The sequence below is a fragment of the Leuciscus leuciscus genome, assembly GCF_965113295.1.
Source record: "Leuciscus leuciscus genome assembly, chromosome: 15".
NCBI lineage: Eukaryota > Metazoa > Chordata > Actinopteri > Cypriniformes > Leuciscidae > Leuciscus > Leuciscus leuciscus.
In genome coordinates this window covers 10,695,315-10,720,317 of record NC_138739.1, presented here as the reverse complement: position 1 = coordinate 10,720,317, position 25,003 = coordinate 10,695,315, and the positions used below count along the sequence as shown (strand labels likewise).

The 25,003-nt window shown below is 41.0% G+C and overlaps 2 protein-coding genes across 10 annotated transcripts in view; one reads left to right on the top strand and one right to left on the bottom strand.

Annotated features, from left to right (window-relative positions):
* LOC309476219 (uncharacterized protein) overlaps positions 1–25,003 on the bottom strand; it is a 169,890-nt gene that overhangs the window by 35,812 nt on the left and 109,075 nt on the right. The window lies entirely within an intron of this gene.
* LOC309476022 (uncharacterized protein) overlaps positions 1–25,003 on the top strand; it is a 157,047-nt gene that overhangs the window by 49,304 nt on the left and 82,740 nt on the right. For 2 of the 6 annotated variants that reach the window (XM_082139117.1, XM_082139115.1), the window contains exon 1: positions 23,921–23,992. The exons of 2 other annotated variants lie outside the window; for them this stretch is intronic. In XM_082139117.1, coding sequence (XP_081995243.1) covers positions 23,950–23,992 — 43 coding nt within the window. In that variant the 5' untranslated portion in view covers positions 23,921–23,949. Of the gene's footprint in view, positions 1–23,920; positions 23,993–25,003 lie in introns of those variants that run through there. 2 more of the 6 variants (XM_082139120.1, XM_082139116.1) reach the window with 2 other exon arrangements.

The following is a 25,003-nucleotide window of genomic DNA, read 5'->3' as shown; positions in this document are numbered from 1 at the left end:
ATACCTTTTTGCAATCTCCTTTTGACAAGATACCAGCGCTGAGTCTTCTCCTATAATGCCTGATGAGTTTGGAGAACACCTGACAAGAGATCAGAGACCATTCCTCCATACAGAATCTCTCCAGATCCTTCAGATTCACAGATCCATGTTGGTGTTTCTTCTCTTCAGTTCAGCCCACTCATCAGGTTAGGGGACTGAGACGGTCATGGCAGAAGCTTCATTTTGTGCTCCCTAACACATTTTTTGTGTTGATTTTGATGTTTGTTTTGGACCGTTGTCCTGATGGAAGATCCAACCACAGCCCATTATAAGATTTCTAGCAGAGGGCGTCAGGTTTTGATTTTTTATCTGTTGATATTTGATAGAATCCACAATGCCATGTATCTGAATAAGAAGTCCAGGACCTCCAGCAGAAAAATAGGCCCAAAACATTAAAGATCCAATGGTATATTAAATTGTACACATGGGGTACTTTTTGTCCTTGTGTGCACCAAACCCATCTAGCGTGTTTGCTGCCAAAAAGCTATTTTTTTAGTTTTATCTGACCACAGAACCCTGTGCCATTTGAAGTTCCAGTCGTGTCTGACAACTGAATATGCTGGAGTTTGTTTTTGGAGGAGCAAGAAGCATTTTTCTTGAAAATCTCCCAAACAACATGTGGGGATGTAGGGATTGTTTGATTATTATTTTTTTTTAACAGGCTTTCTGACCCCAAGACTTAACTAATCTCTGCAATTCTCCATCTATGATCCTTGGAGATTCTTTGGCCACTCAAACTCTCCTCCTCACCGTGCATTAAGGCAATATAGACACACGTCCTCTTCCTGGCAGATTTGTAACATCTTTAGTTGGTTATAACTTCTTAATTATTGCCCTGATGGTCAAAATGGGGATTTTCAATTATTTAGCTGTTTTCTTACAGTCACTTTCTATTTTGTGAAGCTCAACAATCTTTTGCTGCACATCAGGGGCCGTATTCACAAAGCATTTTATCTTACCACTAGGAGTACTCCTAAATCGCACTAAAATATTTTAGCTAGGAGTTTTCTCTTAAAAGTTATTCACAACGCCTTTCAGACCTACTCTTAGTAAAGAAAAATGACAACTCCTAAACTAAGTGAGTCTTCGTTGCTATGGATGACGTCATTACTCATGCACGAGCTTGACTGAAGTGACCACCTTGATTGGCTGATGATTGTAACGCGGGAATGATTCCAAACACCTCCCCTACGATGATGAGTGACAGGTGACAGGTCTGAGAATGCGTGCGCTACACAAGTAGTGTGAAGGACGGAAGATGATGAATAACTGAATAAATAGCCTAAATAAATAAAGAGTAAGGCAAAACAAATATATAGTAGCCTAATGAAACATATGGATTGATGCAATATCTTTGCAACATTATTGAATTAATCTGTCTCTATATGCCTCTGCCTACGTTTGCAAAGAGAAGAACATTTTTGATTCACAATGAAACGTTACAATTAGTTTACATGCAATGAGTAGCCTAGTTTTGGTTGTTGTTGGTGGCGTTATTGCATCCAATGCAAAATTGTTCCCTCGTGATTGGAAGCTCCTGTAGCCGCCGCATACGCATTTCAAAACATCGCAACGTGAAATGCCACAAAAAGCGGTTTGTGAATAGGTCTTAGTGAGTTAGGAGTCCTCTCGACTTCTTTTAAGCTGTCCCAGGCTTAGGTGCTACTTTTAGGGCTAAAATGCTTCGTGAATTACTCTTAGTCAAAAAAATTAGGAGTCCTAAAGTTACGAGTGACACGCCCATTATTTTTAGGAGTTGCTCCTAAATTCGCCAGTTAGGAGCTACTTTTAGCCTTAAAATTCTTTGTGAATACGGCCCCAGAACTATATTCTTTGGTTTTACTCATTGTGATGGATGATTAAGGGGATTTGGCCTTTGTGTTTCCTCATATATTAACTCATGTGAAACAAGAAGTCATAGCTGGACAATTTCATGTTCCTATAGTCACCCTAGTGTGCTAAAAAGGTCAATATTAATGGGAATATACTTCAGAGATATTTTATTCATAAAAAAATTCTAGAGGTATCAATAATTGTGGCCAACGTGTTTTGGAGAAAAACATTTATTTCATAATGTGATTTCCCATTTTTTTACAGCCATTTTTGATCATATTAACCAGGGGTATGATTAATTCTGAGCATGACTGTATATTTTAACATAAAATAAATGCTTTATAATTAATTAATAATACAGTCCCACAGTTGGCCCCTTTAGTGCCCTTGCTCCGAAAAATGATTGGTTATGGGAAGCCAAACATGCCAAGCAAAGCACAACCTAAATGGACAGAGTTCATTTATCATTGATTTTGCGGAGCAGATCATTTGTAAGAGTTATCTGTGAACTTGTAGGGATTGTAATACACATTCAATGTCCCCTCTGAATTCTCTATTAGAAAACATAATTGGAAGTAAAACAACTTAAAGGAAGTAAAGGAAGAATCAATGTGTTAAAAAGAATATGAGTATAACTTACCAACCAGTTGCCACACGTAGAGCAAAACAACCAAATGAACCATTTTAAAATGATAGTGTCTGAAATATGCGAACACCTCTGTGACACGACAGATTGTGAACAAACAAGATGGTGTTAAACTGTGATGTTTGTGTACCCTCCCACACAGGATTTGTTTGTGTACCCTCCCCCACAGACAACAACCCACACTCTGCACTATTCTTGCATGTGTTGGTTGTATTTGTTCATCTAACCCCTATTATAACTTATATTACGTCCCAGGACGTATGCATTTGTGTTTTATAATGTGTAAGTGTCATTCATTGATTTATTGAGTGTGTGTGCTGCCAATGGACCCAACTGCCTGCTGGGAGTTGTAGTTATGTTGTATGTTTTGTCCAATTTCTTGTGTTCCTCCCTGTCCTAATCTAGGTGATGGGACCTACCAGCTTTTCCTCATCAATGGCAAGAGGATCCAGTATTTAAGCGGAGCCGGAACGAGAGACTGGGAGAGAATGCTCCTATGGAGTGAACGGCCAGACAACTAAAAGAAGAAGAAGAAGAAGAAGAAGAAGAAGAAGAAGAAGAAGAGACTGGGAGAGGGTAAATATGGTGGTCAGCGTGACTTTTTGGATCTGAAGCATTGTGGATCTTCTGGGGAAGGGTTTAAGTGACAATCAGATATATAGGGCTGTTTTAACCTTTTTGGAGGTTACAGGTTTATGTTACAGGATATAGAAATATAGGGTCTGAGGGTGAGATGTATGGTGCCTCTGCCTGCCTTAAAGGCTGAGGAGCCCAGTGTGGAAGTTGGAGGAGCTGAACATGCAGCGTCAGCTGAAGCCTGGGCTCTGATCCTTTGGGGTGGGTGGGGTATCCACCCCCCTTCAAATTTTTTATTTTTTATTTTTTTAAGGAAGGAAAGGAAAGGAAGGGGAAAGAAAGGAAAGGGGAAATAAAGAAAAGAAAAGAAAACAATACAGATTCATCACCCAGGTGGATAAAATATTCAGTAGGTGGCAGTAATGCTCCTATGGAGTGAACGGCCATACAACTAGAAGAAGAAGAAGAAGAAGAAGAAGAAGAAGAAGAGACTGGAGCCATTTCTCAATACCAAGTACGCAAAGTTCGGACTTGAGTCCTTGGTAGTTCGGTCTTGACAAGTTCGACTCAGGAGAACGAACTCCCGAGGACGGGAGGACACAAGTCCGATAATTCTGAAATGGAACAGCGGCGTACTTGATAGTGTCACTCAGCTCGCTCTGGCTACTCCGGTTATCTCTTTATAGGCTACAAATAAAACAAAATATGTTATAAACCACCACTTTGCCTCTTTTCATTTTCATTTAAAAAAAAACTTTAACATAATGGCCACACAAAAGGTCATTTCATTTTAAAAATATGATCAATAAAAAAAAATATATAATATTGATCTTTAAAACTAACATTTAGCAAAAAGAGACAGGGTTGTGTCATTTTATTTTATTATATATGTGCATACAGTAAAGAGAATGTAGGCTATAATAAAATATTTTTTATGTTTTAAATATATAAAATAAAATGACAACCTTTTTTGTTAAATGTCAGTTTTAATGATCAATAATAGCCATTCTAAAAGTATAAGTAGCCAAAAAGGTATAAGAAGCTAAACCATAATAAAGCCAACGATTCAGTCAAACATAAGTCAGCTCTCTAGGCTACATCGTTAAAGTTAAATAGACTAACGTTAAATAAAGCTATGAAACTTCACTTTGCCCTCAGCTAAAACTAATAAAATAAATAAATCGCCTGTTGGATATACACAAGACGATTTATATCTCATGTTAAACCACTAGACTAGAGACATCCGAGCCAACGGCAAGTCAGCAGCACTAGCCGAGGAAAGGCTGTTCTCGGCGGGGTACGAGTGCCGAGCGTCTGATTGCCTAGTTCTCAAAACTCCGAAAACGTCAGATCAAATTTTCAAATAGGCGCTATCTTTATAAATAAACCAAAGATTTGAGCTTTAAACAACTACATTCTCGCCTGAAATACTCTTAAAACTACATTTTGTGACACAATTATAGCAGTATTTTTAAATTAGGCGGGGTTTCTCCTCTGCTATTGATGCTTGCTGGTTGGTGGTGTGAGATGCATTCTGGGATACCTGGCTGTCTCGAGTTCGCACAAGTCACCTCTCGATGCATCCTCGGTAAAAGGGGCGGATCAAGAACACATCCGGGGATTCGAACTGGACTTGGCTAGATGTGAACTTTGAATTGGAACAGTACTAGGGCAGGAACTGATGACGTTTCACAAGTCCACAAGAACACAAGCACAGACAAGAACGCATATTGAGAAACGGCTTGGGAGAGATTTCTTCTCCCAAGAGCCTGAGACTGTTGGTGTTACCAGACTCGGAGTGTTGCTCTTGTTGGTGTATGTTAAGCTTAAATGTGTTGTTACGGCTGTAGTGGCAGCTTTGATGTGTTAAGCTTAAACCAAGGTCAACTTAAATGTCTTGTGGCTGTAGTGTACAGCTTTGAATTGCTTGCCCATTATTGAGTGTTGGAGCAGTAGGGAGTGGGTGCCATTTTTCTTTTCTCATTTTCTCCTGTTTTTGTTAGTTAGGAAGTAAGGTAAGAGTTCTGTCGTTTATTTGTGTTTATTGTTGTAGGTTAATTAGGTTTTCCTTCTACCAGGTAGTGATCTTTTGTTTGTTGTTTTGGCTTTACCCGCTCCTGAAGAACACGCTTCATTTATTTTTCTTTTGGAGCTATTTGTTTAGGATTCTTTTTGCACTGTATGTATCATTTATTGTAAATAAATGTATTGGAAATCTTACTTTGTGTATTGTGTGCTGGGACTGAGATAGGTTAACTTCTCTTTGCCGCTGTTAATTTTAGCTTTAAAAGGTTACTTCCCTTTTGCCCCTAGAAAATACCAATTGGGAACGTAACACTTACACTTTTCCTTGTGGCAGATAGTATTATTTTATCAATAAACACGAGCTGTAACTGTTAAGTACATTCAATTATTAAATTGACCTTTGAGACTGTTGTTGTCGCTTCTTTTCTGTGTCCTTTGAGTTTAGTTCATTCCCTGTTTCAGTCTCCATGTAATCTCTCTTGCCATACTTATTTGGTTTCCATAGTTACCTATTACATTCACCTCTTTCTAGATTAGTTCTTTGTTTTGTCCTGTGTATTTATACCCCCTGTTAAGTCCATTTCTTGATCTGTTATTATCAATGTGTATGTTATGGGTCTTTATGGTTTTGTTTAATAAATATATATTGCTGCATTTAGATCCTTGCCTCAAACCTCTGCTTTGCCTGCACCAACTCGTGACAGAATAACAGACCACAACATTGGAGGTAGCATTTGTCACCATATACCCGAGCACCAGCTAACAAGTCCTGCCTGACTTGTTAGATATCATGATTCAAACAAGTTGCCAGGCTTACACTTTCTCCTCCACTGCTCCTTTTCAGCCTCCTGGCCCTTCCTCAGCTGGCCCTCCCCAGTCCCCCTAAATCATTTGAATATGTACCATTTAGCGGTAAATAAGGTACAAAGATGTACCTTTTAGCTTTTGTACCTTAGGGTATCGCCCCAGTGACAGCTTTGTACCTTTTCTATTAGACTGCATCAACTTCTGGTTCACCCTGGTTCTCCATTCCTCGGTCTTCCATCTTCCTGGCTCTGCCTTGGACTGCACTGCCTAACGCTCCACCATTGGACTTCATTCTACCAGCTTCTCCAGGGCATCCCATTGCGCCAGCTTCTCCATGGTCTCTTATTCTGTGGCGGCCTTCAACTATGCCTGTTTCTCTATGGACTCCTCTCTAGGGATCTGGCCCTCCTTCCCCTTGATAGTGATACACCTACTCCCACCACTTCAGTGCAGTTTGTTTATGGCATCAGGAGCTGCTTAGCGGGAGGAGGAGTAGAGTCACATATTGAATGTGTTCTTTGAGTTTATTTCATTCCCTGTGTTTAGTCCCCGTGTCAGAAAAAAAAATGTTTTTCAAAGTTATCCATTCTATTCGCCTGTTTTTAGATCCTCTATTTGTCCTGTGTATTTATACCCCCAGCTCTTGGTCTGTTATTGTAAGTATGTTGGTTGGTTGGTTTGCATTGTGCTCCAGAGGGTTTTTGTTTTGTTTAATAAATATTGTATATAGCCTACTGGTGCATTTAGATCCGCGGCTCAAATGTTTCATTTGCATGCACCAACTTGTGACACTTTGTGAAGCAGAAGCTGTTTGTCCACCACATTTCTAAACAGATCAGACCACAGCAGGTTTCACTTTGACTCAAAAACTGAGCTGCTGGAAATGCATTCATGTGAAACACATTACTTGTACTCTGCTCTGAGACATTTTGTATACAGGTCTTGTTTTTATGATATATGTTTTTGCACAAAATATGTATTTAACTGGGGTCCTTCGTTTAACAGTCACACTCAGGACCTTCGGGTCCAAATGGACCCGGAGGGCGGGATTAATATATATATATATAAAAAAATCATATATATATTTTTTTTTACTTGTTTTTTATAATATTTTTTCTTTTCTTTTTTGGTGTTTTGAGATAATTTTATGATTTTAATTCATATTTATGCAATAATTATGACCCATTTTTTCCCATTGAATATAATAGACATTTTTTATATATTTTTTTTTAATTTAATTTTTATTAAAACAAATGTGTGTGTGTGTTTTTTTTTTGTACTCTTGATGTTTTAGAGATTCACCCCTTCACTGTTGAGTCCTTTTTTTCTGCATCCTGGCTGATTTGTAGATTGTATGCACAAAAAAATTCTGTGTTTTCATATTTTTGACAATTTCCCATTCATTTCCTATGGGGGTCATTTTTGACCAAAGAACAGAAGTGTGACGTGCTTGGATCATGACCCCAATATTTTTGTGTGTTCACATACCTAATACCATAAAAGCCACCAAGTTTCGTAACATTCCGATGAAGCTGTGATTTTTAAAAATTCAAAACAGATTTTTGTAATCTGAATTTATTAGTGTGTATGTGTATAAAAGTGTGTTTGTGTGTGGATGTGTCTGTTTTGCACTCTTGATGTTTTATAGATTAACCCCTTCACTGTTGTGTGCTTTTTTTCTGGATCGTGGCTGATTTGTAGATTGTACGCACAAAAAAACTCTGCAGTTTCACATTTTTGCCAATTTCCCATTCATTTCCTATGGTGGGTCCATTTGGACCCGAAGGTCCTGAGTGTGACAAATTTTTTTACAACCACTTAGACTATTCAAATCCTGTCCCCAATTTTTTGGGGTGTTCATATACCAAGTACCAACAAAGTCACCAAATTTCAGACCATTCCGATGAAGCTATGATTTTTTAAATTTTTTTATTTAAACGCTTCGGGTCCATTTGGACCCGAAGGACCCCAGAGGGTTAAACTACATCATCTGTATTTGCTTTAAAACTTTAAATGCATTTCATTTATTAATAAAATGTAAATTCACAACCAGTGTGAAATAAAAATGCACTGTTTTGTAATACCCCTAATCAATGGCAAACCACAGTGTGGATTATTTACTGTATTCAGTCTTTACAAACTGTTTGAACAGTGATATTTTCTTTTGTAATGTTTAGAGGTGTTTTTGTTATCTAAGATCAATTTATCAGAATCAATATCTTGATAACTTGTGCTTGTCTGCGTGAGATGAGAGATGCTTCATTCTTTATGAAAGATCATATATGCTTCCTGTCTCAAGTCACCTCACAGCTAGTTTTGTGTAGTCAGACCTTTACCTAACCATATAGCAAATGCAGTGTGGGTGGTCTGTGGGTGTAAGCTATTTCTGAGTCTGAGACTATGTCACAGCAAGAATGTCCCTGGACTACCATAGAGGGGATTATGTGTAATGGAGGCCAGCTAGTAAGAGATGTGCAGGTAAACCTCACTCCCCTCGCCTCAAGAGGTGCACTAGCGACTGACACTAGAGACGCTGGTGAGATCAATCAATGTAGATGAGAGAATCAAAGTTAATGCCTGTTGTGCACACGCTACATTAATTATGGCCAAGTATGCTCCCTTAAAATAGCATATGAATAATGGAGGTGATCCCAGTGCCGGTGGTCCCGAGTCCGGTGGTTCCTGTGCCGGTGGTCCCGAGTCCGGTAGTCCAGAGACGGAGGAGGAAAGGAAAGGCCTCCTCAACGACTTGTTCGGTGGTTCCTAACCCAGAGACCATCCTGTAGGTGACTGCTATCCCTGACGCGCCGTCCAGGCGTCCTGCTCTGCCAGTCCCGTCCAAGCTGCTTGCCCTGCTGGCGCCACCGGAGCGACCTGGCACGTCTGCCGATCCAGAGACTGTTCACGTCACGTCTGCCGATCCAGAGGCTGTTCACGTCACGTCTACCGATCCTGAGACTGTTCACGTCACGTCTGCCGATCCTGTGTCTCCGGACAAGATTGCCGCCGCCGATCCTGTGTCTCCGGACAAGATCGCCGCCGCCGAGCCTGTGTCTCCGAACAAGATCGCCGCCGCCGAGCCTGTGTCTCCGAACAAGATCGCAGCCGCCGAGCCTGTGTCTCCGGACAAGATGGCCGCCGCTGAGCCGGTGTCTGTTCCTGAGCCGGTGTCTCTTCCTGAGCCATGGCCACCTGAACCTGTTCCTGTGCCATGGCCGCTTGAAGGGTCGTCTCCGCCCTGGCCGCCCGAGGGAAAGTCTCCGCCCTGGCAGCCTGAGGGAAAGTCTCCACCCTGGCTGTCAGATGGACTGTCGTCTCCACCCTGGCTGTCAGATGGACTGTCGTCTCCACTCTGGCCGCCAGATGGACTGTCGTCTCCACTCTGGCCACCTGATGGACTGACATTTCTGTCCTGGCCGTCTGCACAGCCTGCTCCGCCCTGGCCTCCCGAACCCTGTGGGCCGTTCTGGCATCCTAAACGTATTGTTTCCCCTTTATTTCACGTTACGCCCAAACCACACCTATGAATAATAATGCTACTTCAGACCAACCCATTTTAGATTAGTGTTGGGCGCAAGAGTCATTTATCCCGCCGGGAAAATAGCAACAGCGCCCAAGACCCGCCCACAAAGTTACTTCAGTTTTGCGCTTGATAATTGCATTTCAGATCGTTAAAATAGGGCCCTTTAGGTTGTAAGAATAACGACTTTTGGGTAAATGCGAATTAGCTCAAGCATATAGGGAATTTTGGAAATATTAAAAATCATAACTCATGGTCATAATTCATAAGTCGCATATACATTTATTTTATCAATTATCGAGATTACCTTGTTCTGTAACTGGTCTGATCACCATTCAATTCGTCCAGCGAACAAATGTGAGATCAGTAAAGTCAAGAAGGGGTATCTACAAACTTCCAAGAAAGTTTTGTGTTCTGGCCACGAACATCAAACTTTCTGAGTTTATTCATTAAAACTAATCAATGTAGTCTACAATATCGAGCTTTGTAGCTTATAATTGGATCTTTTAGCTTCATTGACCTATAAGGTGGTTTTTCAAACACAGAGACAGTGAAAAAGTATTTATGAATTTTAATAACAATGTAAAACTAAGGATTATATGAGCTATGAATATAAACGTACGTAAAAATGCAAACAAATAAAACACATAACATTTAAACAAGCAAGAACATACGTGATCAGAGATTAAAATGAAATTGAATAAAGGAAAGAAAGAAAGAAGAGAAGAGAAAAGCTAGTAATTATTACATACAGAAACCTAGGTTCATGAGACACCTGGAAAGCAGCTTTCAGAGAGGGTTTTAAAGTTACTTGCACGTTCGTTCTCTGTTCGGGCGAGGCTGAGGCAGGAAGCGAGGGTGGTGTCCTGTTTTCCGCTGCGTCTTCCAGTGCCGCGGAAGTTTAAAAAGGCTCACTGAAATGTAACGTTACCGAGAAAGTTCAGTTCGTCTCCCGGGATGGGAGAGGCCGGAAATCTTGGTTTCTAAGAGGGAAATCTATGACTCGAACATGCGTTCGTTCGATAGAGAAGGCCAGGGCCTTCTTCAGATGTTCCTGGGAGAAGCGCTGCCGGGAGGAAGATGAGAGCGAAAGAGCCGGAGAAGAGAGTGAGAAAACTGAAGGTTTGGACTTTTATCAGTGTCCCATGTACCGCCCCCTTCTTCGTGTAGGACGAATCAGCGGTCGAGATTTTTCTAGCGGGAAGATCCCTTTGTTCGTTTGGAACGGTCTCCTGGCTCGAGTTACAGTGACGATTGACTTAAGTCTTTCAATTCCAGACATATGAAATGTGTGAACAATGTATATTACTGCATTCTGCTATTGGAATTTGGCTCTGTTATATTGAGAGAATTACATAGACATCAAACATAGAATATAGACGTTGTAGCAATGCACAGATACATTATTATGCATTAATATAGGCATTTTAGTTCTAGTAATGTTACAATAGGACATATATGCTTTCCTATGGTTTACACACACCTCTCAACACAAAAGGGATATATTTAGTAAATTTAAGAGCGACTTTATTGGTGAAAAGTCTTTTCCTGTGGTGGATTTCTGTTTGAAAGTCCACGAGTGTGAGTGTGTGTGTGTGTGTGTGTGTGTGTGTGTGTGTGTCACGAGGCTGTGAAGTCGGCGGGGTGTTCGATTGGAAAATGGCATTCAGCAAAGACAATGGTAGTTCTGTGGCAAAAGTTACTTACAGCCTGAGGTGTTGTAGAATTGATGCTACGGTAAGCAGATGGTAGTGGAGAACTGAAAGGAGTCAGTCTTTTAATTTGCCTTCAGTACACAAAGAACTAACGTTAGACACAGTAAGGGAATTGTTGTCGCACCACGTGATAGCTTGAGAAACACTATGGACCTGTTCGTTTATTTCATTAAGTCGTGGTAAACATTAACCAGCGAGATCTGCTGGCACACTTGGAGACATGCTACCAGGCCACATTATTCAACGCTTTCTGAATAGGACCTGTATATGCTCATAAGTATTTTAGCATGAGCGAAACAATCAGGATTCGCTAATTCAGACCATCTGGCTGTCATTGTTGCTACAAGGTTATTTTGGAATTCTGCATGAAATTGGACTATGCCAAATCTGATGGCTCCCCTTACCCACATACAGTGAAGTAAATGCAAAATATTAGTGTAATTTTATAGGAAACCCTTTAAACAAACAAAATCAACTCTTGGGTAGACTAGTGTGGTGCTGGTGGATATTGAAGTACACTTTAATGCAGGGGTGTCAAACTCATTTTCACTGAGGGCCACTTCAGCATTATGGCTGCCCTCAAAGGGCCGGTTGTAACTGTAAGACTTTTAAAATGTTAATATATTGTCTCTTTATTTGATTATTACTTATTTAAGTTACAAATATTGTATATGCATTTGCAGGCGTGTTTCTAGGTTTTAGGGGCTGGGTAATAATGATTTGATACAGAGAATAATGTATTATTGTATATATGCAGGGGCAAACTGGCAAAAAAATTCAGTCCTGGCACTGTTGCCACACCAGCACACATTACCACACAGACACACTTATTCAAATGTGAGGTAGCTAGGGGGGTTCGGAGACATGCTCCCCTGAGAAAATTTGGATTTCTCTGACCTACATATGTGCATTTTAAGGTGTTTAAAGGCCAAAAAATTTGGATAACAATAGCTTTAAAAGCATGTCAGTGGGCAGTAGCATAAATTATTTGTCAAGATAACAGATTCTTAAAAATGAGAATGAGGCTAAATATTGCAATGAATGATCCGCACTACAAAATGGAAATGCAGAATGTTTCTTCTGCTTATTGTTGACAATACACAATCACATATTCCAAACAGGAATGGCCTTAAATGAGAAATCTTTCAAGGATTATTTTGCATAGATGTTACATTTCAATCAAAACCCAGTGCAATCTTTTTGTGTCCAGAGGCAAATTTGCAATTTATATTACCATTATAGATTGGTTTCAGCAACTTGTTTATTTCCTGAGTTAATCAATGTTTTTGGCACTAATCAGTTTAAAGTTCAATTGTTCACTCATAAAGACAGTCACTTGTCGCCACCTACTGGCTTAATGATGCAAGTGGCGCAAACACAGACAAGCGGAGTGATACAAATGGTGAATAATACTGGTACATATTATATTAAATATTATGTAATATATTTAAATAAATATATTATTATATTAAAATAATATAAAATATCAATATATTATTCTTCAATCAGTTCTATGCAGCAGAATCAGATTTAACAGATTTATTTTTGACCAATTGTCAAAATAAAGTATAGTCCTACAAAGATATTTTATCAGAGCATGACCAGAGCAGGGAGAACGAGAGGATCGTGATTCGTGTAATTTTACCAGTGTTGCCCAGCACGGCTATACACACCATTACAGCACAGTAGTGCTATTGCAAAAAGAAACAAATCCAGAAAATGTCATATTGGCGTCCTCGGTGGCGAGCAGGCTGAGGATTCTGTGCTGACGGCTGGGTGGAAGCGCTTGCCGGACACAGTTGCATCGCGACAGAACGTTCCACCGGGGGAACCCCAGTGTACCCACAAGCAGCAGCCTTATAGAGGGGAGGAAAGGCGGAGGAGGTCAACGAACGATCACGGGAAGACAATGGTGTCTTCCAGGACCGCGTGACCTCCTCATGCACATCCGGGAAAAAAGGTATTGGGGTAGGACGCCGCCAGCCACGAGCGCACAGGGTCGGGTTGCGGGGACCACTCGAGCCCAATGGCCGCGGCTGCCCGGAAAAGCATGGCCGTCATCTCGGGATCTGACTCGGGCAATGCTGGCACACCCGAAGGTGGCAGCACAGCCGAATCTTCACTTCCCGATGACTCCTGCCCACCTTGTGATGCAGCGATCGACATTGCATCCTCCTCTGGAGCGCCGAAAGAGACACGCGGGGGCTCCGTAGAGGGACCAGCGGTCTCAGTCTGAACACTCACGGGTACCGACGCTGGAGAGGGACGTGTGGACCGTGGACGAGTTGGCGGTTTGTTCCACACCGTCACCCTCAGGTCACCCTGGCCACCAGCCGAAGTACAGCCTCTCGGGGAGACCGTAGATCGGGGTGTGGATGAGGGGACTCTCACTCGAATGAGCTCATTGAGTCTCGACCGTAGCGTGGAGATGGTCATGTTCCCACAGTGAGAACATGAGTCATCCACAAGCGCTGCTTTAGCGTGATCAATGCCCAAACACAAAAAGCAGCGATTGTGCACATCAGAAGAGGAAACATTGCGACTGCAACCTGAAGTTCACGGGTGAGGCATCTTTAAAAAGACGTGCCGCGTGCAAGCTCTTTATGAGAGGAAAACTCTGCGGATGCTGAAGCTACCAGGGAGAAACACACTAACTGGCAGATCACTGCACAGATCAGCAGGGTAATGTGCACTCGCTGGAAATCGCCGTCACACCAACACCGGAGAGTCACTCGTCATTGAGAAGAGGCAAAGTGGCTTTTTAGTGTTTTTTAGAGTCAAGGTCCGACTGCAAAAACAAGCTATCATAAAGAAAATTACACCAAAAATCTCACTTTTACTATTTGCCAAAAGCACTTACAAATATTCCCATATGTTTCACTATCTTCTTCTCAAAGAGACTCAATACATGCAATAAAAAAGTAATGGGGTAGACAAAAATGTGATCTGCAACATGAAAATCGATATTTTTGTTATTTATTTATAATAGAATAATATGTATAAAAAATTTGAAATATGCTCAATTTAAAAAAAAAATTACAACAAGCAAATGTAGAACAAAAACTAACATAATCAATTCATGGAGGGACCAGTGGAGGAATACAACACTATAAACACTATCTGTACAATATTTTATATCACACAATCACTCACACACAGACTCACACACACTCACTCACTCACTCACTCTCTTTCTCATCTTTTTTTATACTTCTATCTAATTATATCCGATCTAATTATATGCATGAGTGAGCACGACTCTAAGGCCCTGTCCCAAATGGGACACTCCGGACTTGTCCACACTTTGATGACGTCATGTAGTGCAGACCTATAGGGCCCTTGGCACGAGTCCACGATGGACGCATTGAGAGGTATTTTTGGCACAGACTCGATCGGCACGCCGGGAATAATGGTCTGGTTGTTGTTGGACAGGAGAAATCACATTTTTAGACGTCGCGCTCTGACGTCTTATCTCCATGTCAACTACACAGCCTACTTTCACAGTTCTATATTTTGATATTGTGCATGCCACCTGGGCTTATTTAAATGATGTATACAGTTGTACATAATAATACATAGTGTTCCATTTGAACTAAGATTCAATTTTAACACACAATGAAAATGTGCATGAGTTTCAGATGAATTTACAGGTTTCAATATTCATACTATGTTTATATATGACTTAGTAAAGCCCTGACATTCGTTTCTATTTATTTAATGAATCATAATGCGATCGTATTATTCAACACGCTATTATTATGTTTGAGACATCAACCACTGGTCGATGACCATAATGTTTGTATAAACTGTAGGTTACAACTGGTAAAATGAACATCTAGGTCATAAAAAACGTAATATTTTCTTCTCAGCATGTCAACAATTGTCCGTGAGCGAAATCTCTTCCCATCCGTTGTCTGATTGGACTTTCGCAAGGATTCCTGGGTAGTTAAAGTGTGTGGAGCCTGCATCTATGCGGGCTTCGCGGAAGACCGCTTCAAGGGTACAAAGGGGGCGCTGCTGAGCACACTTCAGAGCATTAAAATGCTGAATGGGACGGCCTACGGACTCATAGACTCGACGAGCCAATTTAAGGGTGTATTCACACCAGGAAAGTCCGATAGTTCACTTGCTTTGGTCCGGACCAAATAGAATGCTGATTTTTTTTGTTTGGTTCGGTTTGCTTTCTCACTGCTCTTTTTGCAAGTGAACCAAAATTTGTAAACAAAATCGCTCATGTGCTAAGGTTGTCCATTCATTGGACAGGGAGTGCACAAACAGGCTCAGCATGGAGATATTTCGTTATGTAATATTTTTTATTTGACTGATTTGGTGTTATTCTCTACAAACGCAATATGAAGAAACTATTGTGCATCATATGATACAATGTCATCTATACGATGTTGTAATTAGGATTTAGAGAAGATGACGATATGCTGCAAGACGGTTCCGGCGGAGAGAACAAGCTTTTAAACCATTTAAGTGCGATAAGACAAAAGAGAACGCTCTGTCTGTGAATGTCCTGATGCACACACGACGCGCAGAAAGACGCGCAACAGTATCGCGTGCACAGACAGCGCGCCGGAATTCTCTTTCTCTTTCACGCTTGAACGAACAATAATACACCATTATGCCAAAATGTCCGTTTTGTTCAGTATCCTCATAAGAGTAGTCAAATAAAAAGGCGCAGTTTTCTGCAATTGGGTCGGTTCATGTTCACACCGTAAACGAACCGTACCAGAGTTCGTTTGGAACCGTACTGAGACCACCTCTTCAGCTGGGTCTCGGTTCGGTATTCACACCTGCCCAAAAGGTCCGCACCAAGGGGGAAAACGAACTAGAGTTCGATTCAATCGAACCAAACAAGGCAGGTGTGAATACACCCTTAGTCCACGAGACCAAAGTCCACATGAAGTGCGCATTTGGGACAGGGCCTAATGCGTCCAAACTGCACGCCATATCTCATACTCTTATTGGACTAGAGGTAGAGCGCTGAATATCTCAGACTCTGGTTGGTTTAGATTAGAGGAAAGGTGTGTTCACGACATGTTCACGTAATGCTGAGATCATCATCCGTCGGCGATAACATATCATGTGGATCGTGGATAACATATCATGTGGATCGTGGATAACATATCATGTGGATCGTATGAAAATAATGACTTATTTCCTGCATTACTGGACTAAATGATACATAACGGTGGATTATTTCTCAAGCGAAACTCAAATAAAGGTGAAAATGGACTCATTCTGAAGAAAACAGTCTAAGGTGAAAGTTTAAAAGTTTGAAAGTTCTTTTTGACTACTTTTAGCTCAGACATGTTGTAATCGGAGATGAAATGCAACGTTTCTCCTAGTTTGTTTACAAAGATGTACTTCGCGACTCATTCTGCAATCATTTGATCTGTTTTATTATGTCAACTAAATAAACCATTGCAAAAATCCTGAGAAAGAAAGCTTTTGTTTGATATATGACTTGCCTTTATTCATCAAATTTGACCAATGCCATCAATATTCAAATTCATAATCACACTTACTTTTTTGATCTGTATTTCGGATGCGGGTGGAGGAATTTAAACATTTAAATGATGTGATATGTAAAATTAATTAAAAAATTATGGTTTTGTTTGAAAAGTAGAGGGTCTAAGCTTTGCAATGATATCACATAGGACTGTCAGGACCTTTAAATATTAAAGGACGATCATAATAACTATCTTAATAACGCAATTCCCACCTGGTACCGGGTTTACAACTTTAACAGGTTAAAGACTCCATTTGTCCATTATTTATTTCTAAAGAAACACGAAAATGTATAAAAGGCTCCATTACCTTGTTATGGACCCATAGAAGCAGTTTTGTAAAATAGGCTAACGATTGCGTCATAACCACGTGACTCTCTATCGCACAGTAGAGAATTACCGTATGGACAGGAGGAGAAGCTCGCGGGCAATCGGGGGGACGTGGAGGCAAAATGGCAAAGTAATTAATCAGAATACTTAGCAAAAGTTTCTCCTGCTCCTAGCTCATGGACAGCTCCTACTCACACTCTCAGTCTCTGCAAGTTTCGGAAGGGAATGATTCAGATTTCTCTTGGCACAGCTACTAGAAGACAGACGGGCTGCTCACGTCACATCTACGTCATCAAGCTCAGTGTGAGTCTGCGCAGTACGCTCGACCATCAGGAAGTGAGTGCTTCTAATTGACTTCTCTTTTCTTTGTTGAATCCAATGGGGTCGCTGTGTCCATTTCTTTTACTGTCTATGGCCGGTGTGGTGAACAATCGACTCCAGTTGAAGAGATAAGTCCGAGCTGCGTCAATAGCAGAGGAGAAAGACAGCAAAATTAAAAAATACGACTGTTATTGTGTCACAAAATGTAGTTTTAAGAGTTTCTTAGTCGAGAATGTAGTTGTTTGAAGCTCATATATGTTGTTTATTTATTATAAAAAACACACAAACAATGAGAAATGTTTAATTTCACAATCTATAGCTTCGGTTAAATATTATAGTATATTAAACATAAGTTAAAATACATTAATGACTCATTATAACGTAGTACAAACTTCTTCCATAATAAAGTGATTTTGGATTATTTGTAACCAGGCACTAAAGCAATTACCCATAAAATGTGCTTTGAACCAATCAGATTGCTTGGGTCCTAAGCCCGGACTCATCTCTTCAAAGTGACCGGATTGTTCACCACACCGGCTCATGAAAAAGAGCCGGAATGCCCATCACTATTCTCCTCCCCCTCTCTCCAATAAGATGTCCTCTTCTCTTCACAGAGGCGGGAATAAGTAAAAAAATAACCAATCACCAAAAAAACTAAACAAACATGCTGGGCAAAGACACGTTTTAGCATGTACATATCAATCAAACTTTATTCACCTTATTCCGCCCCGCCCACTTTTACTTCTGTCCAGTACTTCCGTTGTAAACCAACTTCCGGTTTAGCGGACCCTCATTCAATTTCGAGGAGAACTGCAGAGAAGTCTCACTGATAAAATGTCACATAAGATAAGCTAATTTGTGCCAAATGTGCTATGTACGTGTGTACCAACAGCACAGCAATGCACTGTTTCTCGGGGTAATTTTTAAACGACTTTTAGGTGTTTATATGACCCGTCTGCCTGTCTGATCGCAGCCCGGCCGGTGTGTAGTGTTTAGCCTACATTAGCCACAAACATCTAATGTTGTAATGGTATCACTACAGGACACATACACATGCTATACCTTGTTTGAAAGCTATGGTCCTCTAGAATTCAGTCGCTGGATTTATTTTACAGCCATTACTTGTGTTAAAGATCAAACCATAAGAAATTGCAGTTTGCTAAGCTAACGTTACCCTCTTGTTCATCTAGTTGAGGCTCTAACGTTACTTTCTTTCTACACCAGTTCGTGGCTATTTTTTTTCTCATCTGTTGGCTATACACTGCAAATATATCTGGTGATTAAGCAAACAAACTGTGGTGTAATAATGTTTCAAACTTTACATGTAGTAGTGTTTGTGCACATCTTCATAACTAAGTAATAGCTATTAGAAAGACACAGCTATTAAATAATTTGATTGTGGCATTGTTTCAAAAGCTTCAAGTGAAATGTACTTTAGTACGTTGCAGCAGTTGTTAATAACCATAGGCCAACGCATTTGGCTATAATATTATAGTCTATCTACTTATATCAAGACAGATAACAGATTGGACCAGGGCAAACAAAGCGCTAAGTAGCTAAACCAGGAAGTGAGATTACGCGGATGGCGCCACCAGAGAATGTCTAATATGGCGAGAAGTTTCAATCTCACTACACTTCCGGCTTCTGAACTGGTTGCAGTTCCACTCTGATTCCATATGAGGGCGCTCACAGGACGAGTGCAGAATGAATGGAGGTCAATGGCAGTATACCCCTCAAAATCCACTTTTCTCAGGATATAATTTTTTGTCTAGTAATTTGAATGTTGTATTCGAAAGGAGATGCAAAGAAATTACACATTGCTGGGTGTTAGATTTTTTAGAGTCACTTATTTGCTTTAAAAAAGTCTTTCAAAATGTCAATGACGTCAGAATGCTGACGTCATTAGCAGAATGCTAGCGTGTTATGGGCAACAACAACTCAACCTGTAAGAAATCAAAACGACATAAGTACTCGTTCATTCAACTTTCGACCTAAAACCCATGTTGAACTTGCAAAATCTACAATCACATCTGAGATTTCTCAACGCCAATCGGGTGAAAGAGACAAATTTAGCCGTCTAGCCCCATTGACTCCCATTCATTTTGCACTCATGGCGAGCGCCCCCAGTGGAACTCTGGTGGAACTACAACCAAAATTCGGTACAATAGGGCTTAATAGGGAGTGGACAGGCTCTCCGTAGACGGGCTCTGGCGCCACCCAGTGCTAGTTCCGGAATAAGGTGAATAGTTTAGCATAACTCTTAAAGGGGCAGTACATAGAAATATCAACTGCACACACAGAGAATATTAAGATACTATCTGAATCATAAAACTTATAAATATCTATTTAATCATTAAATAGCTATTAATGTACTTAATAATAACCCTCACTGGGTTATATAAGCAAACAGGCTCACTTTGCTGTGGATGTAACAGAGAATTTTTGCTGCGTCCCAATTCACATACTATCCGTCCTAAATAGTATTCGAAAATAGAATTAGTATCAAACCGTAGTATGTTGAAATGAGTGTTCCAAAGATATCCGGATGGTCTACTATTTCTGGTCAGAATCCGAAGTGCAGATCAATGCGCAATCTAACGGCTAATATTGCCCACAACCCATCGCGCGTTGGACGATTCTGTAGGTTTTGTATATAGATAGGTTTAGATAAAGGGGTTTGAGTTATTAAGTATCTATGTTTACATTATATTGCATCTGCAGCAGCATTGTGAACTTTTGTAAAGTTTAGCCATTAACTTTTAAATGCATCATTATATTCAAATTGCAAAGACACGAGGAGAGTCTCCGCATGAAAGACCCACAACTGGCAGATGAGTGTGCAACTATCTTTCTCCAAAACAGTAGGACATTAAATTAGATTGAATGGAGGATTTTAACTGTGACAAGATGATTGACAGGGCAGTTTACGGTGACAGGATGCACACGATAGATCTGTCCGTTAAAGATGACGAAGTAGTCATCCCAAAGCTTGCCTAATCTTTTGCTACACACTCAAAAGTATGTACTTTTTCTTCACAAAAAGAGTACATACTTTTAGGGCGTAGTATAAGTAGGCAAATTGGGACACAGCATTTGTCACTGACCTCAGTCAGACAGTCACCACAAACATGTCTTTTTCTTTGATGGTGCATTACCACCACCTACTGTACAGGAGTGCGGACCAGAGCTAGACAGAGATAAACTATAAAAGTAAATTATAATAATTAAAGAAGTAACTAATAACAAATAAATAATAATAATAAAAAATAAAAAATAAAAAATAAACCTTCAGAGCTGTAAACTATATCCTATCTACCAGACCTGTGTCCTTTAGAAAACTAAATAAATGTGTACTATTGTCATTTAATGTTCCCAGTATTTCCTTAAGAGTGTTCCCTTGCACCCTCATTCTTCTTATGCCTTATTTCATCTTTATCCTTTCCTTCTCATAATTCTGACATTCAGTCACCACATGTTCAACAATACTAATGTAAATTCACACTTTCCTTATGTATGCGTATTATACATAAATAATTATTTAACCCACAGTGTCCAACCCGTAATCTATTATAAATAATTTCTTTCCTTTGTTTCCTTCCAGTGATCCTCCTTTTCACAACCTTTTGTTGTATACTGTATAAATGTCTCCCTTTCTCCTCTTCACATCTCTGCCAATTTTCCATAATTTTCATCCAGATTTGGGCCTTAGCTTCTGCTTTACTTATTGAAATTGACATTTAAACAACTTCCCTTTTACTGGCTTGTTTTGCCAAACCATCTACCATTTAATTTCCTTTGACGCCAACATGTGCTGGAACGTAACATTTTAGTACCTCATATACCATATACTTTCTCCAGTACTTGCCCATATAACTTAAAGGTTGTATCAGCGATTTCAGGCCCAAAAAAGGCCCAAACATAAATGATCACATTCATCTAATCTTTCCTAACGATCCGCTAGCTCCCCGCCCCATAAGCAGGCCGTCAAAAACCGCGTCTCTGTAGGCAGCCTAGGCTCTGAGATCTGCACATAAAATCAATTGATTTCACCAACCACTCAAAACCAAAATAAATAGTGTTCCAACCAATCACCGACAGGGGGTGAGTGTTGTGAGGTTTTGCGCTTGTGCACGGCTGCACTCGAAGTCGGAGCTGAAGAAGAAGCCAGCGTCTATCAACGAACAAGAGAAATTTAACATGGCTGAGTCAATTCCCAATAGGAGGAGGAGGATTAGGGCGAGGGAATATCATCGTGTTTATTCCAAGACACGAATAGTTATCGGGAAGGCTTTTGAAAGGTGGAGAGAACTTCAGCTTCAACTTCAACACCCAGGGTGATATGTCTGGGATGTCCTCCCAGGCTTTGGCCCTCACAGCTAGCTGACTGTCTAATGTTTCCCTGACCGTGTGAATGGCGATCATGCACAGAGGCGCACGCTTCATGTGCAGGTGCAAACTTTATAGCGGGCACATGACCTACATATGAAACATGAAAATAGTAGCTCTTCTCTTGATTTATTTGGGTCGCGGTAAAAATGGCGTTTGTTTGCAGGCGAGCGTGTTCTGTGACAAACTCGATTACTGCTGGCTGTGCATTTCTAGCCGCCTGTGAGGGAGCTGGGAAATGTTTGGGTATTTTAAGAGAGATCGGTCCGGCCTCGATGGGACTCGAATTTTCTCTTTTTCTCCTTGCAGCTAGGAGGGCGTACGCGGCTCGGGATCCAACACAACCTTGGGTCGGGGTCCCCGCCTCTCAGGGAAAGGAGCGTGTCTGGCAGAGCGGGAGCGACGATGGACATCAGCCGCTGGGCGAGGCTGGGTGGCCGGCGGTGCTGACTTGGTTTGCTGCAGAAGCGGTTCCCTCCTGTTCTGGTGACTCGACGCCGAGCTGGAGCACTTGGGAAGGAAATGGCGCATCGCCTGTGACGCCTTCTGCACCTCGGTGTAGCGCTCTGAAAAGTTTTTAACCGCCAGGCAGCTCTGTCTGCATCTTTCATATCCGTGAAGGTCAGCCAAAGGTGCCATTCCAGCAACGTCAGGTTGGCCATGCTTCTGCCGATGTCTTGGGCTGTGGATTTCGTAGCTCTCAGGGCCAGGTCAGTGGCACTGCGTAAATCCTTAAAAGCGTCTGCGTCAGGACCAGACTCATCCAGGGAATGGAGAAGTTTGGCCTGGAAGACTTGCAGTAAAGCCATTATGTGAAGTGCCGATGCTGGTTGCCCGGCAGCAGCGTAAGTGCGGCCAGCGAGGGCAGAAGTAGTGTGGCAAGGCTTCGAGGGATTGACAAAGGTGGGCGGCCACCGCCTTTTCGAGGGGGGGGATCACCTCATAGCCCTTCTCTTTGGCGCCGTCCACATTAGAGAGCACCGAAGAAAAAGAGGGCTTGATACGAGGTGAGTGTGGTGCCTTCCACGATTTGGTCAGCTCTTCGTGGGAACCAAATTTTTTTCTGACACGGGGACTAAACACAGGGAATGAAATAAACTCAAAGAACACATTCAATATGTGACTCTACTCCTCCTCCCGCTAAGCAGCTCCTGATGCCATAAACAAACTGCACTGAAGTGGTGGGAGTAGGAGAATCACTATCAAGGGGAAGGAGGGCCAGATCCCTAGAGAGGAGTCCATAGAGAAACAGGCATAGTTGGAGGCCGCCACAGAGTAAGAGACCATGGAGGAGCTGGCGCAATGGGATGCCCTGGAGAAGCTGGTAGAAGTCCAATGGTGGAGCATTAGGCAGTGCAGTCCAGGGCAGAGCCAGGAAGATGGAAGACAGAGGGATGGAGAACCAGGGTGAACCAGAAGTTGATGCAGTCTAATAGAAAAGGTACAAAGCTGTCACTGGGGTGATACCCTAAGGTACAAAAGCTAAAAGGTACATCTTTGTACCTTATTTACCGCTAAATGTTAAATATATTCAAATGATTTAGGGGGACTGGGGAGGGCCAAACGAGGAAGGCCCAGGAGGCTGAAAAGGAGCAGTGGAGGAGAAAGTGTAAGCCTGGCAACATGTTTGAATCATGATATCTAACAAGTCAGGCAGGACTTGTTAGCTGGTGCTCGGGTGTATGGTGACAAATGCTACCTCCAATGTTGTGGTCTGTTATTCTGTCACGAGTTGGTGCAGGCAAAGCAGAGGTTTGAGGCAAGGATCTAAACGCAGCAATATATATTTATTAAACAAAACCATAAAGACCCATAACATACACATTGATAATAACAGATCAAGAAATGAACTTAACAGAGGGTATAAATACACAGGAATCTAGATAGAGGTGAATGTAATAGTAGGTAATGAACTAAACTCAAAGGACACAGAAAAGAAGCAAAAACAACAGTCTCAAAGGTCAATATAATAATTGAATGTGATTTATAACGTAACAGTTACAACTTGTATTTATTGATAAAATAATACTATCTGCCACAAAGAAAAGTGCAAGTTATAATAGGGGTAAGATGAACAAAATACAACCAACACCTGCAAGAATAGTGCAATGTGTGGGTTGTTGTCAAATCCTGTGTGGGAGGGTACACAGACAACACACTTTAACACCATCCTGTTTGTTCACAATCTGTCGTGTCACAGAAGTGTTCGCATTTTTCAGACACTATCATTTTAAAATGGTTCATATGGTTGTTTTACTCTACTTGTGGCATCTGGTTGGTAAGTTGTATATATATATATATATCCTTTTTAACGTATTTATTCTTTATATTTAAACATAGACGTTTTTAATCAGATAGATCTACATGGTTCATCTGTTAAAATATGCTAGATAAATATATAGATATAAGATAAAATATGCTGCAATCAAACTAAAATAGAAATAAGTGAGAAACACAACAGAAAATAGGGAAGATGCAAAAAACACAGCAGCATCTGTTCTTACCACATTTGAATATTGATCACTGAGAAATCAGCTAAACATTTACTTTTGTTTCACAGAATGGGTTTGAAATAACATGACGGGAAGTAAATTATATGATTTTAATTATATTATCTCCAAAAAAGAAGCAAAAGTAATTTGAACCTAGGGTCCTTTGCACCATGATTAGTGGGGTAATTTACGAGATACAACCTTGGATCCATTAGCACTTAACCCTAATTCCGAGGGGAAATTGAATGTGTATTACAATCCCTACAAGTTCACAGATAACTCTTACAAATGATCTGCTCCGCAAAATCAATGACTACGTTTACATGCAGCCAATATCCGGGTTATGGTCGGGTTAGGGTCACTATTTGGGTTTCTGAAACATTCGGAATAACCCGTTTACATGCGTGAGCAGAGAGAGTTACTCCTGTATACATGGAATTTGTAATCAGTTGGGAATATCCCGATGTAAACGGCGACGCACGGTTAGCGTCAGGACGTACGGACAACCTTAAGACGCAATATGCGTCATTTCCAATTCTTCTTCCTGTATCCAAAGACAACAACAACAGCAGCAGCACCCGGATAATGAATAGTTCGGGGCAGATAGCGATCGCCTTTGTTTGCGCTTTCCTCCTCGCTCCAAAAGTGTGTTGCTGTGCTGCGTCTCGCCATGTTAACCTCTACTTCTTGTTTACTTCCGGTATACTGCACGCAGGTTTTTGCATGCGCCGTCTTTACTCAAAAGACCAAGATTCCTTGCGAATAGAACATGCGCAGAACACAAATCAATGTTCCTT